The following is a 24401-nucleotide window of genomic DNA, read 5'->3' on the forward strand; positions in this document are numbered from 1 at the left end:
TAAACACGGGCCTTGTGTTGAGCTTCCCAAACAGAGAGCTGCGCACTCACGCCAAGAGCCAGCGTTTTACTTCTGTTTCCCTTCTGGTCACCGAGTAAAGAAGGAACATTTCTGGGAAGCTAGCAGTTATGCAATGAGTGGAGGGTGACGCAATGACAGGAATGTACTACTAAATTCACGTCTACATATCCAGTTCACTAGATTTGTGAAACTGTTTGCAATGTTTCCCAAAAAGGAAGCCCTAACGTTCTGACGAGGAGCTTTAAAAATGCATGAATTTACAAAAGTTAGTAAAGGATTTTAAAACAGCATGTCTTGTGTTTTATGTTGCTAAACAAGCTGTTAACACAACACTGATATATTATCACTTCATGAAATCTTTACGGGGGGAATTTAGACACCAAGCAGGTAGAGAGCAACATCAGTATCCATTTCTACATTGATTCTGTTTGTTAAATGCTGATGGAGCCCTCAGTGCATCGTATGTAAAAAAAAAAAACAACCCAACAATATATTTTTAAGTTCTTATCGCTTAAGTCCTGCTCGCTAGATGCCCACTTTCGTCTGATTGGCTGCCCCTCGCTTGGCTTCCGTAAATAGCACAAGTGCTTCTCATCCATGACTCCTCCTCTTAAGCAAGAACTGTACCAAAGGTCAGTGCTGACCTGACACAGATTATTACATCCCCTGGCATTAAACATTTAAGTTGCCTTGTTGGCCACGGTAACCTGGTACTAGCTCCTGACGTACATGTACAGCAGATGGATGTAGCCAGGATTACATCACCCATTGGTAAATGTAGGATGGTGGGTGAAAGTGACCGACTAGCAAAGGGCACCGGATTATCAATGAGCATAAAATAGCCAGGTCCTAAAATACACAGAGCTCTAATATATTTTTTACCCAGAATAGGAAAGTAACTTACAAAAATATAAATAATGCTTTTTTAAAGACGACATTAAACTTGGCACTGAAAATTAGGAAAAAAGTTCACCGAGGTAAAAATCAAGCGAGACGAAGGGTCATTTTCTCACAGTCATCTATACAGTCGTACTTTGTTTTACATCCAGAAGAGTTGCCCCCTGTTGGCCGTTAGAGGGAACGAAGGTTTACGGCACATTTGCAGTGGATTCATGTTTCTGTCCAGAAGCTATTGTCTAATCCAGGTACCTTTAAGGTTAAACCTGGCTTTCCTGTACTATGAAGGTGGTTTACTTCTTTCAGGGGTATAATCACCATGGTAACCTACTGTATGCTGTGAACCGGAGCAGGTTATGTTCCAGATTAAAGGTCAACACGCACAAAATTACTGGATGAGGATCAGTGAGAAATATAGATTCTTAGATGGAGCTTTAGTCTCTGTTGGCTGTAAACAGTTTCGAACACCATGGAGGCCGTAGCTGAAGGAACAAATATAAAAAACATTCATTTAATGACATACTTGAGTATAATCCATCAGATTCTATCCGAATGATATTCATAAATCTGCCATAGACACCGCATTTAGCCTTGCTGGCTAACAACAACAACTCAGACTTTATTAATATAGCAGATCTTTTAAAGTCGTCCTGACCAAAGCGATTAAAGCACACACGTTTAATGCTATGTTATTCTACAGCGTTTTTACTTTCACACACACTCACAGTCTGCTGCTTTATTTGCAGCAGCTGTGCTGCTTTCAGTCTGTATTATATGCTTAACCTCTTAATACGTTTCCCATTCATCTTCCCATGTAATATCAGCCACTCTGCTCCCATTACACTTATGAATAATTGTAATTGGTCAGCTGCTGCTAACGCCACATACAGGAGAAACCCTGGGTTAACTTATAACCAGCTTTGTGCGACCTTTTATCTGCGTTACAGTATGACAAGTGAAAGCAAACTTCCCTTGTGTGTACACGTCAAATATGAGAGACGCTTCAAATCTAAAAGGGACTTGTTTACATACTTGTGGAAATCCTCGATGCAGTGGATGTGGTTGGAAGCGTCCACAGTGAAAGGGATGCCGTCCAGGCTGCGGTGACACACCACGCAGGTGAAGCAGTGAGGGTGGTAGGCTTTCCCAGTAGCTCGCAGGATGCGCTCCATGATGGGCTTACTGCAGATGGTGCAGGTCTCAAGGGTGTTCTGTAGACACAAACACACAGACACCCATACGATTACACAACAAACCTGATGATGACCGAAGTGATTTAGATCAGCGGTCCCCAACCTTTTTTGCACCACGGACCGGTTTATGCCCGACAATATTTTCACGGACCGGCCTTTAAGGTGTCGCGGATAAATACAACAAAATAAAACTAGTACCGGTACCGAAAAAAAGAAGATTTATTCATAACACACGTGAAAAGACCCAGGAAAACAGAGTAAACGATAAAAACGATAACAAAATAACGCTGAAAACCGATAAAAACCCTGAAAACTATACATTTCACACCTGAGCCTCAACTCTCGCGGCTCGGTACCAAACGACTCACGGACTGGTACCGGTCCGAGGCAAGGGGGTTGGGGACCGCTGATTTAGATGATTCATTTACAGTGGGCCTTGTTAACAAGTTGGCTACAAAATTTCACCAGCATGGAAAATGTGAAAACCCTGCATTTTCTCCCAGTTTTTGTAGGCTGTGATTAGAAACTTCCTGTCGCCAGTGTTGCACTTCTGGTGGCTCTGCGCCCATTTGTGCTTGTGCAACTTATAAATCCACACTAGGGACCTTTAGCTCGGCTGTCCTCAAATGCCTCCGAAGCTGAAGGAATCTGATTAGCACTCCTCTCGAAACACAAACACAGTCATTTTTCAGCTGCCCTCACCCACACTCCATCCTCCCGTATGCAAGAGGGCGAGCAGTAAATATTTCCACTTTGTGATGACTGCAGGATTTCTGCAGCCAGGCGACTGGGCAAGCGGCCCGCGGGGAGACGTGGCCGCTGCCTGCCTCTGACTTATCTGTGGCATCTCTCTTCTTAATATCTGCCGGGAGACACCATTTGTTATTTCAATATTTCATAAATAACGACTGCCTCTCTAAACAGCAATGCAATTACAGGGGGATGGATATATCATGTGAGAGTGATCAATGTGCGGCCCGATGCGGCTGCGTGCGACTTGATGGGCCCCGCCGTCGCTGCTCCTCGCTCAGGCATTTCCTGGATCTCTGTTGTCTCTCTGTTCGCCGCCGCCGCCCCCCCCGTTTTGCGCTTGGCTGGGCTAAAGAGTGCATGGTTCAGCTGTTCCCATTGGCTTCCACTGTAGTAGCAAGCTGCCTCAGTGTTTCCAAACACAGCTCGGGGTGTGTAGCAACACTGCGCTGCGTCATCGGCTGCCTCCCAGTTGCACCGCCGGGCTCTGCCGCTTAAAATGACACTTCTGTGACCGCTCGGCCGAGGTAAACTCGAAACAACCCCCCCCCCCCGTCCGGCTGTGCAGCACATGCACCGACGTTCACAGTCTGTATGCAAATGAATGAAGAAGCCTTTTACAGAATGAGGCTCATTGGTTCACGTGCACGGTTAAACTGCTCCTGACATGGCTCTCGTAACACGATCGCGTGCCACCGGAGGGCGAGAGGGCAAGAGAGGAGGGCAGCTGACGCTTGACTGCAGGCTGGAGAAATGTGGCTTGAAAAATGGCCGTTTCTTCAAGGCACTCCTGGAGAGGCATTATTTCATGAAAAGCAATGAGTGCAGACATGCTCAGCACCCCCCCCCCCCCTCCCCACACCCACACCCCTCCAAGATGGTAATAGAAATAAACATTATTCCCAGGGCAACGTTTGTGTATAAACAATGTCCATATTGCAGTCCCGCTCGATCCTGGAAGTGGAATAAAGCCTTTAATGAGCTCGCTGCACAGAGCCCTTGAGGTTTGCCTCGCACAAGCACACAGACAGAGAGAGGTAGAGGTAGAGGTAGAGATCGAGAGAGGGGGGAGAATATATTTGCAACCTGAGAATCTGAGTGAGATACCAGGGCCAAACAGCACTAAACCATCTTCAACTCTTACTCATCTGCCTGCATTTCTACTTACTTATTCTCATCTGCCCTTCATGTGGGAATACCTTGCCCTTGTTTAGCTTAACTAGAGCATATGATTTCACAGCACACAGTTCCTCCGGGCCATTGTAATGAGTACAGTACTCAAAAGACAAAATTTCTCTCTTTCTCTCCGATGGTAAGATTCTATGACCTAAATTCATTTATTCTGCTGTTGTTTTTCCCATTCACTCGTGACTCCTGTTATTTGGGATTAGGTAACGTTTATTAAGGTCTGTCACACAAACCCGGGTCTGATGTCAACACAGAGAATGTTCATGGTCTGCGGTTGGGCACGACTTCCACAGATGGTTTAGGAAATTCTGCATAAATCACATCATGCCCTCCCTGTCAGACATTCAGGTCCCTTGTAGTTTGCCACTAGAGGGCTGTATATGTCTGCAGATGTCCGGGTTTTACTTTTCCCTTGACTAAATGTGATGTATTCAAGCATATGTATTCTTTTTTTCCTCCTCTCTCCCTCAAACATTTCTCTAAGTGTTTGCCCAGAAGGCTAAACAAATGTCTAGGCAGATGAGGTAAAGTAAATTTAGGTCAGACAGCCTCTTGCTGAACCGAGGGTTGAGTAGAGTGTGTTAAAGTCAATCGCAACCCCCCTTTTTCTTTCATTTTAAGCCATTTTTCTTTTGCTGTAAAATGCTCTGGCAACACCAAATGAGAGCTCGCACAGTCCGGCTCAGCTTCTCACCGTTTGGGAACGGCCTAACAAAACGGCGTTCAACACAGCTGTCTGTTAGGATGAGAACTGCAATGGCGAACAAAGCACGTAACGGAGTCAAGCGGTCCCATGTGATCCGCTCTGAACATGAGAGTCGGGCGACAGAAAGAGACGCTCACACCAGAAAAAAATACACACAATGAAGTCTGGGACTCTAATAGTAAGTCTTTTGTCCAGTGAAAATGTTTCACAAATTTCCGCTTCAAGTCCACTTGTAATTTGCAGCTTTGCTGGATCAAGTGACAATCAGCTTTGATGATAATTAATCAATTAGCCCGCACTTGTAAAAATACTGACGAGAAAATAAAAAAGCTAAAAAAAAAACCATTTAATTTCTCTAATGTAAGCGAGGGAGTTTGCTTGTATGGCAAAGACTTGAAAACTTCCATGCTTCTTCTCTCCTCAGAATCCAGCGAACACTAATGTGTCTCTGTGTTTCAGTGCAAAGAGCAGCTAAAGGTAAAAGAATGCGGGAACAAAGACGTGTTTTCTGTGTTTGCACATGAAACGCTAAACAGCTGGAAATGTGATGTGGCACACTGTTGAGCTGAAGCTGTTCATCGTCTCTGCAACCGTAGCAACACAGATTTTTACACCTCTCTTTTCTCTCTCTTTCGCAACTTGGGCTGACAGGGGGTAGGCTGGAGATCAGTGAGGCTACACACCATTTATGACCTGGCACGCTGAACTCAGAGCGGGCCAAATTTACAGATGATCTGATTCCGTGTGCATGTGTGTCACAGAATGTGCCGGTCGGCGCCTGGCCACGCCGTGTGACATCGCTGCACTCTGTTGAAGGTAGCTCTCTGATACCTAACAAGAGCTTGTAGGAAAGCTCAGGTTAAAGCATCTGAGCGCTCTTCATGGACTGAATGAGAGTTAATGACTTGTTGTTGAACTGTGAGTCAAATCACTGACCCTCCTAACTCCCGAGGGAAGGTGTCCATTGACTTAATGAACCTTGACAACCAGCTTCTCTCCCTTTTATTGCTTAAGATGAGTCAATCAAGCGGGAAAAGAAGAAAGCCTTTTGTTAGAAACAGTTACTTACGTATACAAGAATTTTCTCCTGTGTCAAGTAGAATGGAAAAAAAAATAAGAATGTTAAAAAAAAAAGGAACACAATTCAGCCTAACATAACACTGCAAACCACAAGAACAGAGGCAGAGGTTTGGGGAAATGATGTTAATTTAGACTGCACGGACTGCAATGCTGTTAAATCTCATGTTAAATACTGCAGTTTTGCTAGGTGCTGACATCATCCTAGATATGCACCAAGTTACCTTTGATTTCAGTTCTTTCACACATGAGCAAAAGGAGCCAAGAGACCCCTCCAACTTCAAAATGAAGTTGAAGGGGTGAGGTTGGAAGTTTGCTTTCGTTGGCTTTCCAAGTTTATGCTAGGCTTTGTAATAGATGCTTGTTTGGGTCCAACTACAACTGTTCACAACATTAACCCTGCATGCTGAAAAGTGACACTTAACCACTGCATCTAAAGGGACCTCTCTGAGCTTCCACATATGGTGATTTAGAAGTGAGAGACCTGTGTCACCACTGCCACAGCCGACTGTGTCACAGAACAAGTATCAAAGGACACCTGATGTGTATCTGTGAGATGATACCAGCTTTGACAGCGTGCCAGTATTTGACACTTTGGGATGGAGAACAAACTCAAAGACTGACAGCTGAGCACCATGGATGCATTACAGACTCAACTCTGTGGTAAAACACAACGCTCCACTTACTCTTCACCAATGTTCCTTCTAAGCTGCGCACGTGTGCAATTGCGCACTGCTGGCACGGTCTCTGCGCACAGAAAAAAAAAAATCTAACCTGAATTGAAATTCAAATTAATACTTTAGCAATTCTGTTTTGCAGTGTTAGTCAGTAAGTGACTGGCTGCTCCCGTATGGGATTAGAACGATGCCACCCTATCCCATAGTCCAGCCAATGATGCGATTCACATTCGTATATACGAAGCTAATTAACGACGGTGACAGGCTATGACAACATCCGTATGTGCCGATACCGGTGTTTTAGCTAGCAAAGCGGCGTGGCTGATGTGGAGTGAAGCCACGTCAATGACAACGCGTACAACCATTGGAGATGTGAGCAGGACAGGCGGAACAATTGACGGAAAAAGTGTGGACTTTATACCAGTTTTTAAATTGTGTTGATAGGCCACGTAAAACCAGAGTTATGATAAAAAATATCTGCAATGTTTGGTTTTCTTCCTGAATACTATCGTTGTTTATATTTACTGCGGGGGGAGAAACAGTAAAGACGGCGTTTTATAAGGAAAACGCTCGAAACACTCCACATGTGAGCAAAACCCCTTCCTATTGGTCGAAAAATGTACCATGGCGACCAATCAAAAACTGACATGGCAACGTGGCATCTAGTTGTTAAGAAACGGGGGGAAGTTTTAGGAGTGACGGCGGTGTTTTGAGATGTGAGAGATTTGAGACATTTAGCGCAAATCTTGTGTAGTTAGTGTGTAGTGTAGTCAATAGTTTTGTTGTGTGTGTCAGAACAATGAGGTGACTGCTGAATGTTACAGGTGTTACAGGAGTGATACATCTCCTGTTGTCAGGCCTGCAGGTATCAGGCTGTTGTTCTCCTTCATCTCATAGTGGACAGAAATTATTTTTTGGAGTGGCACAAACAATAGGTGTGGCATCAAATTTGATGCAGAACAGCTGATTGTTCTGTAAATAGTTTGAAATGTTTATTTTTAAAAAACGCCTTGGCTGCATTTTTAGGTAAACAGCTGCAAAAACCGTTGTCGTTTGCATAACTCAGTTACTTTTTTGAAGAAGTAACTATATAATTAATTGCCCAGCATTGGTCATCATTTACTGTATTTTGCAGACAGAGAGTTACAGGACTCTCTCCCAGACCACAGACTCATAATACAAGTCAGAGCTTTATAAAAAAAAAACAAAAAAGTAAAAAAAAAAAAATTGTGTTTTCAAAATTGGAGTTCAAGTTATTTTTACTTCCAATAGTGTTAACATGATTCACAGGTCATGAACAAGATTTCTTTTTAAATTTTCATTGTAAGTGGGCTAAAGCAGTTAATTAAAAGTAGTCATAAATGTAAATGCTGTAATTTGATTATTTTAATAAACCATGTAACTTGGATGGATTCGATGCCAGCATGACCACAGTGCACACATCTGATGTTGCTCACAGTGGTCCAAGGGACCGCTCAGGGAGTTTGTGTGTTCGCTCAGACACATGAAAAATTAGAGGGAACATTGCTCTTCACACCACAGATGTATTAAATAAACTTGATATGGTGCTGATAACTCTTCCCACTGGTCTCTTTTGTTTTTTTCCTACAAACCAACAAAAAATCCCTGCAGTCCCAAACATTTCCCAAAACAACTGTTAGAACACAGACAGCTACAAGCTGCTAACAGGGCACCTTCAAAAAAGATTAGACTGAATCTTCCGACCATAAAATTTTTATATTCCCTAATTTTTTCCCTGATGCTACAAAAGCCTCGTGCAAGGTTGGGATGTGGGTGGGACAAAAGCAGGAAAACAATAATGCAAATGTGCAGGAGGAAGCAAACGTGGAATCTAAGAAAAGAAATCTGGTTTGGCTCATCTGACAGACAAGGATCTCGCGACCGGGAACCCGGGTCCGTGTTTGGGGCAAGCTGACGACCTGCTGATTCATCTCCTTCAACCATTTTTTTTTAAAGGACAGTAGACACAAATAGACACACTGATAAATTAAGAAAATGAAATTAAAAAAAAAAAGAGGTAAATCGATTTGATTCTGATGATATAACAAGTGATATTGGGGGATTTGGTATATAGAAAAAAATCTATCAGCTGCAAATTTTTTATGATATTATCCAAAGTGTGTCTCAGTCAGAATCACCTCACAGCCCTGCGGTTTTCCCAGGGTTCTCTACACATGAAGCTAGAGCCAGCAGCTTATTAGCTTCTTGGCAGAGTGCAGTGACCTGCAATCCTCATTGGTTCAGGAAGCCAGTGCACTCGGCTTCCCTCCACTGACAGCAAAGGCATCCGAGGCTCAGATGGTACAGCAGGATGTCCACTAATTGCAATGCTGGTAGTTTGATTTCTGATTCCTCCACATGCTCAAGTGTCCTCTGCAAAGACACCAAACCCCAAGCAGCTCTAGATAGCAGCTGAAGATCCCACGACATCTCTGGTATGTGTGCGATGAGGAAAGTAAAATCTAAATTTTAAGCCAGTTTAAATGTGCTATTAGAGTCCAGAGTTTTATTAGTCGGTTCAAAAAAAGGGAAAAGAGGGGAAGTATCTGTGAAATCGATTCCCTACTTTTGTCATTTTTAGGCAAAAAACACCTGAAACGTAAAAGAAATTTTATCATGACTAACTCAATACCTTTTGGTTTGTGAGCTTTGCTCTGAGAAAATCAGAAATCCACAATGTTCTTTCCAAGATCAAACAACTGACTGAGAAAAAGAGATGACGCCTTACATCCATTTATTAACAAATAGTTCCTCTTAAGCGCAGCGGTTGCTTACAACTCCACATACTACAACTGCCAAGGTCAACGCTGAAAAAGCTCTCAGTAGTGGGTATCTGTGTATGCACGCTGTTATTTGAAGTAGTTTCTCGAGGAAGAAGCAGTTACCTCACAGCTGACTTGGCATCGGCTTCTCTTAATGAATATTTAAACTGGAGATTTGGCAAACCCGTCCCCGTGTTAGCGTTCGCAGACACTGATCCTGCTAAGTTTCTGTTCATCACAAAAAAGGAAGCAAGAGCGTTAAATGAGCAGTAACGGCGAGGTTTTTAGAGCTACGCTGGGTGACTTCATAAAGCAAAGGGAGTGGAGTTTTATACGAGAGGTGTTTTTATATTCTTAAAACAAATCACGGAGGGGTCGGCTTGGAGAAAAGGCCAGAAATCTGTTGTTGTTGAGGGAGCCTGGGATCTCATTTAAATCCACGTTTTTGCAGAGGGACTGTGGGAGCATCACCCTCTCCTGACACGCGGTCTGCTCAGGCCACGGAGATGAAAAGGTCTGTGTTTAAAATTAAGTTTCCCTTCAGCTGTTTGAGTTCAGTGACTGTGATCATCTCTGTGCCTCATCCTGAGAAGGTTACCAATTGATCAGCACCCCTGCCTCCTCTCACCCGAAACCCCTGACACAATCTCACCCTCAGCCCTCGACATTCAACCTAAATTCCCTTTTGAAGCCGTCATTGCTTTCCAGTGAGCAGGACTGGCATCCTGACTCCGTCGATCTGTGTTAGTTTCTAAACATTAGGTCCTCAGTTGTGAGCGTATGAAGATATATTAACGACACTTGACTCCTTTACAGAATCCTGTCATTTCTAAGCGCGTTATGTAAATCACCCACTCGTATCTTCTCCGCTGCCTGGATGCAGATGACTGAGGTGTGCATGTTTTTTTGTTTGTTTGTGTGTGGGCGTGAGTGAGCATGTCACACAGTGGAAAGCGATGGTTTGCTAACTCAGAGGATCAGTGACCTTGAAAGTATCAGCTGCATAATTCACAGACGGAGCGTTTGTGACACTCATCTGTGTGCACGCCAGTCAGTCAGGACGGGCGGGCCGAGGTTTCGGTGTCTCTGACCTGGAAAGGCCTCGTTTCCTCAGAGTCTCCTGTGCTCAGCTCTGCTCAGCCTGTCTGTCAGGGTAATAAATTCACACTGGGTTATAAATGACCAGCACGTGCAGGAATGGGATGGCATCCCGCCAGAGCTTCCTTTCCTGTTTTGTTTCTTTTTAAACACCCGGTCGGCTGGATGGTCTCGGCAGCGCCCCCCCCCCTCCCCCTAGATCCTTCTCACCAGCAGCCCGTGCAGGTTTCACTTCAAAACAAGGCAAACTAATGAAACAGCACATGTCCAATGGGATTTAAATTTTCATACATGCTAGTACACACAGCTGCGTGGCTTTACTTGTTCACACAGATTTCTTATTTTAGCTGCGTGATAACATCAAGCTACAGCCAACATGAAGGGACAGGGTCGACCACTCAGCTCATGCCTCGCTCAGGCCTTTCTTCAAAGAATAAAAGGTGGCAGTGGGGGCCCTCTCTCCGGCTCAGGCAAAGTGGCCGGCCTGCCCGTCTGCCTCTCCGCCTTAAATTCAGCTCCGCAGCAGAATGTGACCCCTCTGGACTTTGGGCAATGTCTCCTGCTCTGGTTACAGAGAGAAACTGACAAAGACCCCGGCAGTAGTTCTCTCATAGCATGAGTTAGAGTGACATTGTGGTGGGTCAGCACTGGGTCACGGATATTTTTCTCTCCTGCTTGCCTCTTGGGGGTGGGGGGTGGTGGGAGCGGAGCGGGGTGGGGGTGCTTGGGCGAAAAGCACGAGGAAGGTTTAGTGGGTGCCGATACATGGATTTGCTCTCTTGTCTAAACAGTGCATTCTAATAACAACACGCACGCTTTTCATTTTCCTGCTTGTAATGGATAGGACGGCTGCATTTCCTGTAGTGCGGGTCAGTAATAAGAAATAATGACCTGCTTGAATTTAGCTGGCTCACACCCACTGTACGGCACAATTACACACACGCGCATAATTGTCTTGGCAAGTCTGGAGACGCACCAAGATGTGAAATCCTATTCATGCAAGTGCTATCTAATTGGCTCACTCCTTTGAGGAATTAAACCGAGTTAATCACGTCTGAATATACAGAACTCAATTAGAACTCTGCAAGCTAATGCAGACAGCCATGAATATTTGATGACAAAGTGAGCAGAAAGCCTCCGTGTGTTCGCCAGCTTCACATGAAAAGTCGAAGCAGGGTGGGAGAACACCTGCCGACCTCTCCTGCCGTGAGCTTCAGCGCCACAAAGACGCGCAGCGACGAGGGGCCCTGAACTCACCACGATGGCTGAAAGCCTCTGGATCTGACTACCTGGATATCCATCACGGAGAAGTGACAGGTGTGTGGGTGGTGTGCGGGTGGCGTGCAGTCATTTCTAATTAGAGCCATATTACTGTCATGGAGGCTCTGCTGCAAACTCCTGTGTTGTTCTGTTTATATCACATATGAGAGGAGAGATGATCTTCTGTGATTGGATGTATTGTTTTCCTACATCGCCTTTCTCAATGACAGCAGTAGCCTTGGGGGACTTCATGGGGATATCCCTTTGTTAGCTGGGAGAGTCTGCTATGATGTGCTGTAGAGGACATCCAGAAGCCCCAATACAGCTGGCAACGTGCCTGTCGCCTCTGGGTTCTCCGACATCCTCAGAAACTTCCCTCCACTGCCTGGATTGTTTGATTATGGCGTGCGTGTTCGAGCTCGTCCTTCTTCTGAAAAATTCAGCAGACTTTTTGTCGCCACGAGATCATCTCTAGTCCCGCCACACTCACAGTCTGTTTATTAGCACCTGCTATTCACACATTCACAATTATAAATCATTCCTGGGTGATTTCATGGGAAAAAAGAAAAAAAGAAAAATCAGCGAGTTCTGCCCACCAGACAACCTCAGAATCAGCTGATGTTCTTTGTTGCTATAATTACAGAATATTTAATGAAATCAGACAAAGTCTTGTTCCTGCTTTTGGTCGATATTTTTTTCCAGCATCTCTGATCTCTCTTAACTTTATAATAAAATTATCATCATTTAAGCTCTGTTAAAAAATGCAACCAAATTAAATGTACACCTGCTCCACGTGTGACAGTCAAGAATTTGTTTAAACTCTACCCCACTCTGAGTATAAATATCATGGCATATATCATATATATTTGAATAAACGGCACAGAAACAGGAACCCGGGATGTTTGACCAGTTTTCTGATAATTTACTGGAGGAAACGTTCAAGGCTCGTATCAGGATGTGGGATAGATGGCTGTTGAAAACAAGTGATAGCACACGAATGGTCCCCTTTATACCTTTGATACCAGGATCATCTTCTAGCTGTGATTCCTTCTCCGGCCTTGCACTAAAGCAGACTGTCAGTCGCTGATTTTTGCCCCTCTTGTTTCGCGCAATCGAATATAATTTTTCAAAATTAAATATTCATTGAATGTGCGATATTAATTGCACACTACTGGTGCTGAAAAATACCACATTGGCTGCTTAACGTGATGGGACTAAAGACAAAATAATCCAATCAAACTCCACCTTCACAATGGATCAGCAAACCAAGTTTTCTTCCAAGCGCATATTTAAAAATTAAACAGACATAAAAAAAAAAAAGAAGCAGTCCATCAGTTAAGCTTATATAAAGGCGGCATGAATGACGGTGACCAGTACGGGTGACATCACTACTTTCCAAGACAGACAAACAGCCGCCGAGGGTAAAAGCTCATCAGTCAATCACGAACGTTTCCTAGTGACTGGCAGGTCAGGGGCGCCGTGTGAAGTTCTTCCTTTACAATGGCAGAATGGAAAAATCTTTCACAGTGTGTAGCCAAAGAGACCAAAGCCCATTCATTTTAAATAACGGAGCCATAGTACAACACCAGATAATGAGCATAATTACATTCAAGCAAGTTGGCGTCCGTGACCTTGATGGTCTCTGAATTTCTGTCAAAAGCGGAAGAAATAGATTAAGGTTTTTATGTAGGCAAATCCCTATCTCTTTATTACTGCTCTTTCAATACGAAGCTCTGCTCCTGATGTGACCTTGTGGTACTTGCATCAGTCTTATTACAGCACACTTAAACCGGCTGCTCTTTGGATGATCTACATTCGCTGGGAGTGGCAGTATGAACAGGAATGTGGGGCTGCGATTCTGCCTCGAACAGGAACCTGTCTGCAACACTTTTCCATTCACTGGTGTCATTTAAGAAGATTGAATGGCTCTGTTTACCGTCAGAGAGACTGAAGTGAAGGGCAGCTAAAAAGCCTTTTTAAAGTAAATTAACTGGCCCAAAACTTGGCTGTGGTAATGCTGCAGCAAAGTAAGCGAACGCTGTAGCAACACGGCGGATATGAGCACACTTAAGAACAGTAGGCATGGTAACCTGTGTAAGCAATTAACCTCGGTGACACTGAATCCCACTGCTGAACTTCTTCAAAGACCAGCTGAGCTATCAGACGTGTCAAGAGTCCCTGTTGCTCTCAGCTCCGTTAACTAATATGCTCTCATGGTTACAGTCAGACTTCCTAAAGTGAAAGGAGAAAGAAAATTGCTGTTCATTTCTAAGATTACACCAGGCCTCACTGCTATAATCCCACTGATTGAGAACAGTTTGGGGTTTAACCACCTAGAAGATATAATGAATCTACTTTCTTTATGCGAGGCTGTGAAAATGCCAACCCTTATTTCCTGCCCTATACAATATGGATACGCTGTTGCACATTAAACATGGTTAACGTTGCAAATACTGCAGATACATACAGCCTAAAGGTTCAGGCTTCAGACTACTCTAAGTACTCCATTTGAGAGTATTTCCTCTACTCTTGACTCTAAATGATATCAGTGAGAGGAGCTATTGCTAATATGATCATCTCAAGTACCCACCTGCTGTTCAAACCTTCAATTTACAAGTGGCAGCCAAGCGCAAGAAAACAGAGCTAAAGGAAGGCGTAATGGAGCTGAAACTGCCTGTAGGAGACAGATGAACTGAGGCGTTGTGTCAAGGCCCACAGTCAGGGAAATAAATATTATTTTGATCCGTGAATGACAGAAAGTTATTCAGTAAAGTCCGAGAATAAAAAGATGGAAATGATCAAAATGTACTGACTCTTTATAATTCTATAAGTCTTTAAAGATGGTTGGTTTGATGAGCCCTGCAGTTAACTGCTGTTTAACAGTTTATTAGCAGATCCTTTACCAGATTGATTCCATAGAGCAGCGGGTGTGTCTGCTTGAAGTCAGCCTAACAAACTAATTGTTTTATTCCTGATGGTGAAATTTGCTTGTGTCTCATTTTAAAGGTGCTCCCCTCTCCGTTCCAAAGACTCAGACTCGTATGTACATGTTTCAAGACTGGCGTTACAGTATACTCACTTGCGGATGTGCAGCTGGACAACTCCTAATTTGGCCAGAAAAGACCTGTGACTTTATAAAGCATGAGACTCGAGCCAAGATTTTTTTGTCCAATCATCCCAAAATCATGGTGCCTGCTGCAGCTTACATTAGCAGGAAATAGTGAGTTAGCATTAGCAGCAATTTAATGAGAGAAGAGCCCGATATTAAGAACATAATAATGCTTATGAATATTCTTGACTATTAGAAGCAGGTTTTTTCGTTGTTCAAATCCAGCACTGGAATGGCAGACACAGCCACCAACAATAAAAAACCAAAAAAACCAAAACATGCCCCAAGGACAGCAGTCCCTGAGAGAACGCAGCAAACACAAACAAAGGAGCACTGCACTCTCTACATACACTGGCGTAATTAGAATAACGCGGGAGCCGTAGCTGGTGTTTCCACAAAAGAGCTGACACCTTGAATAAACTCTCGGCCTCTTAAATACCTGCACTTCTCATCTACAACGAAGCTCTCTTCCTAAATGTATTACATGTTACTGCTCTGCAGCTTGTTCACTTTAATGTGCATTTAACTGCATCGATTAACGAGATTAAGATTTATCTGGAAATTTGTGCTTGAGATCACAAAGCAGGTCTTCTGGTTTTGGGGTCACTGTATACACTTAGTGTGAATGGCGTCAGAAATGCAGGGTTATATAATAAGGAAATACATTATTTTGCTGTTTTTGGGAGGTCAAGATTGCATTTTTGTCCAGATGAATAGCCATAGATATATCTGATTAGCTTACCATAGACACATACGGACAAAGGGACACAGGAAGCCTGACTGGTCAGAGAGTAGAATCAATCCACCAGCCTTGATTTAATAAAGTCAACTAATAATGAGCAATTGGAGTAAATATATAATGCTGTTAATCATTTTTACTTTAAAAGCATGAAATCAGACTTCACGTGGCAATGCAACTAAATTTATTCAGTTTTATCTGGATAGCAATAACACCTAAAATCAGATGAACAAGTACCTGGCAACAGTGGGACAAAAAACTCCGTTTTCACTGGAAGAACCCTGAGGGATGAGGGGAGCAAGACAGGACAGAAGACATGCAAGAAAGGGAATTATCTAATAATAAGAACAGATGCCACATACTAGCGTCAAGCTACAAAAAACTGCAGTTCCTTCAATGTACATTCGAGGCTCCAGCAATGAGTTATTCCCCACAGACTCCCAATCTTAATATGTCCAACTTTACAACAGAAATAAACAGATTTACAGTCTGCTTTATATAAAAAGCCCTGTTTTGGTTTCTCTTTCATGAAATCTGTATGGGTGGTGAATCTTTTTTAGAAATATGCATTTGACAGGGACCCACACAGATGGCTGTAGCTGCTAGTGTTCTATTATGCTTCACCTCCACTGCTGGTGTTTCAGTTTCTTTGTGCCGTTTTGTGCACCTTTTAAATAATATATATCGCATATCAATCGGCGGTCTGATTAATTCTGCTCACAGTCTGTCTACAAAGCTTTGGTGAATAAAATTCTTTATTCTAATGGTAATCCTCATGTCTGTGACGTGCACCTGTTGGCTGATCGCTTAGCACTCCACCCTTGCATCCTATAATGCTCTTACAACCAAAAAAGAACAATAAAGCTACGTTTGAGGCTGCGTTTGATGTTGGCCATCTTTAACAATCAGCGAGACAGACAGACCGCAGTAATCATTACTCGCAAACATCACAACATTTATTTGGAATCACTCAGAAATACTGCAAAAACACTGTTAGCCGGCATTGTTGGTTTCTGGTGATTGATTAGTTCCAGTTTTGCAGGAAACAGAAATTTAGCAACAGTTTGAATCATCTAGAAAAAATTTCACAAGATAGCTTTCTTGGAAAACGGCACTAAAGCTCAAAACTTCTGCATCTCTCAGTAACAATGACGAACGTCTTGCCAGGTCGTGCGTGCACACATCCTTACTTTCCTCCTGTTATGCGTGTGTGCAAATACTGAATGGGGTGATCGGGAGGACACCTCAAGCTGAGACACGTCAGACAAGGGGAAAAACAAAACAAAAAAAATCCCAAAACAATGGCAATGCCAGTGTTTTCACAGTGACACGATTACAGATCACTCCATGCAAAATGACACATTAATTGAGCGGCTGCAGAGTTTATCAGCATCACCGCGCATTCAAATAGGCGGTGATAAGACCTCTGTGGAGGCAAGCCAAGGGAAGTGCCATGGACAAAGGCTGATTTCTGCCCTCCAGTTTACGGGCCGGTGGTGTGACTGAGGCTGGCTCGAGAAAAAGATAGCAGGTTGTAAAATCAGGAAGTAGACAGGAGCTGATAACACATCTGTGTGAGTTCCTGTACATTACTAAAAGGAATTACTAATAACTAGGCAAACAGTTTGAACGAGGCAAATCACCCTGCGGAAGAGATGGATGTCACCCGTTCAAATGCCAGTATTGTTACACAGAATATGTAAAGTCCCAGCTCAGATAAGAGCGCTGCTGATCGCCTGCTCTGATACATGGCAGAAAACTTTGTTGGATGGCAATCAGCGTGCGAAATGTATTCCTCCAATTCCTGGCAAAGGGATTAATAGAGTTTTGCATATTATTATACAGATTCTACACACAGCAAGTTTCCTCAGGCACCTTTTATACCTGTAAGATATTCTACATCAAATATAATATGCTGCCACGGGCTGATGGAAAAATCTATTTCGCACAAAGAGCACACAGCATATGGAAATAATTCAAGAAATAACAATAAATTGTTTTCAGTTTTTAAATGACTTACAGTGTTTTTATTATCACGCATTGACTGTATAGTTTCACAAATGCAGTCTCGACTGTAAGTGAAACAGTTAAAGGGAACTCGGGGAAGAATGCACATTTTAAGCAACTGTAAGTGTCGTTTTTTTAATTACCTTTGGTGCTTCTGGTGCTGGACTACTTGCACTTCCAAGACAGAAAAGAAATCTCTAGATCTGCTGTTTTTATTTTGATCATGTATTTATGTATTTTAAGTGAGGGTGTGGGGTATAGAGACAGATCACTGTTAAGTTTTGGGTTTAAAAAAAAATATTTTAAAGGCTAATCCTAAGCTTCTGGAAAAGCGCTTCCAAAACCCCCCGACCTCAAGCCTATTGAAAATGTGTAAACTATGCTTTAAAACCGAGTCTGTGCCAGGAAACCAAGAAGAGCAACCAAATATTCACACACAGTTATATTTGCTGATGGCTACCAAAAGCATCTGGTTGAGGTGCAGTTTGCCAAGAGACATTTTAACAAATATTAGTGGAGGTGCAGTTATACATTTTAACCTATATCTATATTATTTTTGAATGGGAACAAAAATAGAGAAGTCTTGAGCACCTGATCCTTGTTTTAAAGGCTTTAAAGGTGTATGCTCTGCAATTATTTCACCCTGTCAAAACAAAACAACAACAAAGAAATCAAAAGTCAAAAATGACCATGATGCCAGCAGGGTGCACCTTAACCTTTAGAGAAGAAACATGAGAGTAGTTTCAGTCCACCCATCTGACTGTTAGCAAGTAGGTAAGTCAGTAGACTTCCTAAAAGATAACCTCTTAGGAGAATCAGGCATTTAGGCCATTACAACATTCCACTAAACTAAACCATACTCTGCTTACGTGCTCCTTCAGCATAGAGAAGAACTGCTGCTAATATCATGTGACAGGTGAAAGTGTGAAGAAATAAATTCAGTGTGTCATTAATGTTGGTTTGCTCTTAAGACATTCCTAGACTGACTGACTTGGAGGCTAACTTGAAGTTTTCCTCTTTCCTCTCTGGGATTTTGCATTTCTCTTCAGAGACTCAACTCTCACGTTCATTCTCTAATCGCACAGAGGCGTATGACCCTGAGGATGGGAATAAAAGAAGAAGAAATTACTTTCATTAAGAAATTCAGATTTCCCCCATCCTTTTGATCTTGTGCCAGAAGAACATTTATGCTGATGAAATGCATAAATAAAGTTCTTAAATTATCCCATTCCTCTTTAGCGTATGTATCAGAGTTGGAGAACTTCCAGACAAGACAACTACAATCACACTGAGTGCCTCTGAAAAGAAATGATTTAATAGATGGCCTGCCACTGGTTTAAACATCATGTAGCTCGGCTTCAAGACTTTACTGGTAAAATGCACATCGAGCCATTTCCTGCAAGTGAATGAAAAGAAAACTGAATAAATGTGGCACTATGTGCTGTCAGGAGAATCCGCATTACCTAATTAATATCCCTAACAAACAATAATCACCATTCCCAGACTTTGTTTAGAGACCTCTTCTGTCCTCAATGTCCCTTAAAGCGCCTCTAACCCACCTTAACAACAAAATATCCTTATCATGAAGTAACTAAATCTTAATCATCTTTAATGCGTGTCTTACAGTTTGGACACTGGGGTATTTTTTCCAAGAAGAAAAAGGACTGCCTGAACGCATTTGAATCAGGAGCTCTATGAACAACCTACATATATGTGCAAACACATCTGTACAACTGGATGGATGTCACTCACTCCTCGCCGGTTTCATTTCTTTCTTCGGCCTGTGTAAAAGCACCTGTAGTCAAAGCACAGGGCACAGTTCTCCAGTTTAAAAGGGGAAACAGCGGGAGCTCAAAGACCAGGAAGAAACGGAGAAGCCGGTGCAAGAGTAGACAAAACAATCTGTTATTAAATGAAGATTCGGACCACAACCAGTCTGCCCGTGTCTAGTGCTTCACTTAACAGGGCGAGAGGTGACTCAGCCTGTTTTTGGTATTAAGTCGCTGAAGCCAAAGAACAATCTCAGCTGTAGTCACCATATTTCAGCCAGCTTTTAATTATGCAGACAAGCTCAGGCTGCAGCGACTGAAAGAGACGAGAGACTGTAAATATAAATGTACTACTGCTGGAATATTTATTTTCATTTTGTAACCGTAACAGTTCAGTAACTGTACTCCTCATATGACTCACTTATTTTTAAAAGAAAGCAAAAGAAAGTTCAAAGTATTACAGTTAAATTTAGTTTGTATTTCCTCGCTGCAGCGCAGTTATTTCCCATCTCAGCTTCCAGGAATGACCCGCCGACTGACATCTAATATCGCTGACAGTAAGAAACATGTCCCTTCCCGCTGTGGGACCGATGACCATTTTCTACTGAAACTGAATGAGGGAAACACTTCTGCTTAATAAATTCCTCATGGTTTTGCCAGATGACGCGTCTTTCCTGATAATATTGTGTAAGGAAACACTTTCATGCGTGTTGTGCAACATACTGACAAGAAAACCAGTCACAGTTTTATAAGATGGAATAAAAAGATTCCAAATGAAGAATAACTCACACAAATTTCTGGCTCATTTATCCCCAATCATTTCTTCCTTTGATAAGAAAAGTGATTACTAATCGTTTAGCAGAAGTCTTATCTCAACCACAAAGAGAATTAATGCCATGTTTCTTGACTTAACCATATCTGGCTGTTCATCAGCCGTCAATGTAGACAGTTATGCATCATTTAAGAGTGATGTGTGAAGGCAAACATCATTAAAAATTAGATATATTAAAAAAGGCCATGAATGCATATATGACCTGATTATTTCAGGAGAAAAAAAATGGCAGGTGGATCTATCAGGCAGTGTTGGGTGAAGATCAGCTAGAGATGAGAAGCCACAACAAGTTTTGCACCACCTGCTCATGCTTACAAAGGATCAAGCTGTGCCATATTCACACCAATCAGCCACAGCATTAAAACCACTGAGAGTTAAAAGTGAAACCTGGGTCTTCTTGTTACAATGCAATGCTCTGCTGAGAAACTTTGTGTCCTGGAATTCACATGCATGTCACTTTGACATGTAGCACCTGACTAAACATTAATGCAGACCAAGCACGCTCCCCTATAGTAATAGCAGGACAAGACAATGGAATTTTTAGGAGGCTCCTGAACAGGCGTGATCCATTGAGACCCCCCTGTGCAAGCCTCTGTGTCCAAACCTAGACAACAACAACAGGAGAGTTTTGCTTTTTTCAAATGTCCTGAAATTGTTTACTTGGCCACCTGGGGACAGTAGAACAAGCTTCAAAAACCACACTGAACTTGTGCGATAATCTAGCTAAGGCAGGGATTATAATCCAATAAACACATACAGGCAAGAACTCCTGCTGCATTATATTGTAGCGCCTCTGTGGGCGTCCACACAGGCCCTCGCACGCATTATCCGATAAGGAAATGTATGTCATTTGGACCCGAGTGGACTCTTGCATATTTGAGGATGGGAAAACTTTTATTCCCGTATCATATGTTCACCAAGTTGTTCTCCCTGTCTTATGATGCAGGGCTGAAACTATAGTGTAGCATTTTAAAGCTTTACGCCAGGGGTCCCCAATCCCAGTCCGCGAGGGCCGGTGTCCCTGCAGGTTTTAGATCTCACCCTGGGTCAACACACCTGAATCACATGATTAGTTCATTACCAGGCCTCTGGAGAACTTCAAGACATGTTGAGAAGGTAATTTATCCATTTAAATCAGCTGTGATGGATCAAGGACACATCTAAAACCTGCAGGGACACCGGCCCTCGTGGACTGGGATTGAGGACCCCTGCTTTACGCTAAACAGCTGCCAGAGGAAAGTCGACAGGACCGAGAAAAAACAAAACAAAAAACCCTCCGTCTTCACAAACCTGCGTCCATTCTGCTCGTTTCCTGCTCCTTATTTTCACTCTCGGACTCTATTAGAGCTCTGCATGATTCACAAATCAAAGCTACCTTATGCTGGGCCTCCAAAGTGCACACCTCCCATTTCCTACTATGTTTAAGCAAGCTTTCTTCTGATTGGCTGCCACTTATTAAAAGCAGGTGGGTGGTGCTTCTTTGATTGCATATTCCTATACTGACACGATACAGAGACAACAATAGTAAGAAAAAAAACTGTCTTAAAGCAGGAGGGCAAGTAGGTCAGCAGTTACACGCAGCTGCAGACCAGCTGCCTACTAATAAAATGTATTAGTCAAAGATGTCTGAGAATGTCAAAACAAGCTCAAAGAACAAACTTGTTTGCTAACCAGCTGACATTAGTTGTGTAACAGGACGAAAGTTCATTCAGGAAAAGAGACACAAGAGAGTTTCACTGAATGACCAAAAACAAAACGAAGCCAATAAAGAAGAGGAAATGAAAATGTGTGTGTGGTGAGAGGTGGCAGCCCTCTGGGCTTTGATGAAATGAAATGTGGTTGCCTGAAGTGAAACCTATGAAACATTCCAGGCACAGCGATACCCGATGATATAATGTGCACTTTTAAAACGCGGACGCATGTAGTGAGCCTAAGTGAAGTGTTGAGGCAGGTGGATTTAAAAGAAAGGAAGCTGCTTACAATATAGCAAGGCTCACAGTACGCCTTCTTCTCCACAGCATAGAAGGGCTTTCCACGCAGCTTGGTGCTGCAAGTCATGCAGACGAAGCAGTCGACATGGAAGACCTGGTCCATGGCAGTGCAGCCGGTGCCTTCACCCACTACGTTCTCTCCACAGCTGGCGCAGCGCCCTGGGGAGAGGAAGAGGAGGAGAAGCTGAGAAAAGATTCCCTCTAAAACCAGAGATTTTTCACTTCTTAAAGTAAATAACATCAGTGATCAGTAAGGCTAAGAATAACGCGCAAGCAACATAAATGTGGTTGTAATGGAGAGCTGAAACGTGTGACTGCTTCCATTCACTGCGATTGGTGCTTGACCTTGTGAGCGGCATCCTACAGTGCAGCAAATCTCTTACTTTCAGCCTAAAACGCAGCCACGCCGAAAGCAACACTCTTAACAGGTTTCTTAGAAAGATGTGAAAATAAGGATCATGTATATATAAGGTAACAGATACAAAGAGAGGACAATGTAGAGCTGCAGAGAAGCATCACGAAGCCAGCAGTATAAACAATGGTTCTTGTTCTTTGAGTGGGAATCTGTGCATGAAAATAATTAAATAAAGAACACAGCTAAAACTCTCAGCGTGCACTTTGATGAGAAACATGGGACAGCGCTTTAAACTCTGACATCCATTCATCCATTTTTCTTTTCCAATTAATTCTGCAACTGCAATTCAAGAACCAATAAATGTTTAACCTTAAATATTCCCCATGTGTAGAGAAACCTTGGCAGATTTGATTTCAGGTATCACACGACATTCAGACAGAATGAACTCTAAACAGCCATGAAGCCTTCACTCCCTTTAGAAATACTACAGGTTGTTAAACCAGTGTCTTTTATGATTCTTTGATTAGCCCAGCAACGAAGGGGTGGGTGAGCGGTTGGGTTCACAAGCCAATCCTAGTGCCGGACCTAAGCCCGGATAAATGGTTATGGTTCTGATCAGGACGGGGATTTGGTGTAAAATCAGACATACAGAAAAGAAACTGTGATGATTGGCTGCAGTGACCCCTGAAGCCAGCTGAAAGAAAGACGACTAAAGCCTCTGCTGAAGGCTCTGCTTAGATCTCTCTCGTAAAAGAGATTTTAATCTGAATGAGGCTCCCTGCTTAAATAAAGATTTGTATATACCCGCCTCACATCGCGGGGGAGCTGGATCCCATCCCAGGTGACACTGAGCATGAATAAGAGAACATCCCAGGACTAACACTGAGATACAAACAATCATTCTCAGTTGCATCAACACCTACAGACATTTTAGAATCACAGTTGGCTCAACGTGCATGCCTTTGGAAAGCTGAGAAAACCCAGAACCTTGCTGCTGTAAGGTGACAATGCTAACAAGTGTGAAAGCATGCCACCCAAGGCATTTTTTTCTGCCGCACCTCATTCCCACCTTATAGTTAGTTTTGAGGACTCTGGCAATGGGAGTCTCAACATAAGTCTAAGGATCCATGAAGAATTAAGAAAACAAATTGGTCAGTGAACCAAAAGGTAGCAACACTGTGCGGTAAACACAGAGGAAAGTTGAGCCACTGAATTTATAGTAATTTGATATGAGCGTTAAGTAAATTCTACTAACGAGAGCAGCCGGCAAAGAGCCAAAAAAGGAAAACAAGAACTTGAGAAACTACAACTGAGCGTTGAACTTAAAAGCGTTTTGACATCTAAATCGAGGATCCGTAGACCGAGCTTTTGTCCACACGTCACCTCGCGCTCCCTCGTGCCACGAAGCTGGAAGCTGTCCCTTTAAAGGCTTCATTTTCTGACATCAGGGGCATCTAATCTTCATTTCTATTTCAAACACTGGATAAGGAAGGATTAAATAATATAATTATGCCACATTAAAGAAAGCATACACATCACCAAAGAGTGACATCTGTTTAAAAAGTTGAGCATTAAATGATAAAAAGAAAACTTTAGAAGTACAACGAAGTCTTTGTAAAAGGGGCACAAGTGAACTGATATTATTGCTCCAGAAAGAGGCTGATTGCATATTGCGGGACATGGCATTTGGATATCTTTAATTGAGTTGGAGATATCTTTAATTGAGTTTAAGATGTCCTCGACTCAATGCAAGTTATCTTCAACCCAATTAATAACACTGTCAATTTAATTACTGGTATCTTACAATAATAGGGTTTAAAAAAAGATATCTGAGAATGTTTTATTTTTTACACATCTGAGGACAGATGCAATCTCACAGAGCAAGCTTGATACAGTATATTTAATTAATTCAAGTTCAGTTCTGTGGATCGTTTTCCTTCCCTTTTCAT

General features: G+C 42.7%; 1 protein-coding gene and 1 long non-coding RNA gene across 7 annotated transcripts in view; both read right to left on the reverse strand.

The window, feature by feature from the left end:
• lpp (LIM domain containing preferred translocation partner in lipoma) overlaps positions 1-24401 on the reverse strand; it is a 207297-nt gene that overhangs the window by 19484 nt on the left and 163412 nt on the right. For all 6 annotated transcript variants that reach the window (XM_085152077.1, XM_085152074.1, XM_085152079.1 and 3 more), the window contains 2 exons: positions 22087-22256; positions 1951-2129 (listed from right to left, as the gene is read on the reverse strand). In XM_085152077.1, coding sequence (XP_085008203.1) covers positions 1951-2129; positions 22087-22256 — 349 coding nt within the window. The remainder of the gene's footprint in view (positions 1-1950; positions 2130-22086; positions 22257-24401) is intronic.
• LOC146491193 (uncharacterized) lies at positions 6490-20302 on the reverse strand. Its single transcript, XR_014872485.1, has 2 exons — positions 19940-20302; positions 6490-19906 (listed from the first exon to the last, which is right to left on the reverse strand). It is a non-coding gene; the product is annotated as an uncharacterized LOC146491193 (long non-coding RNA).

Source organism: Neolamprologus multifasciatus, chromosome 23, assembly GCF_963576455.1.
Source record: "Neolamprologus multifasciatus chromosome 23, fNeoMul1.2, whole genome shotgun sequence".
Classification (NCBI taxonomy): Eukaryota; Metazoa; Chordata; class Actinopteri; order Cichliformes; family Cichlidae; genus Neolamprologus; species Neolamprologus multifasciatus.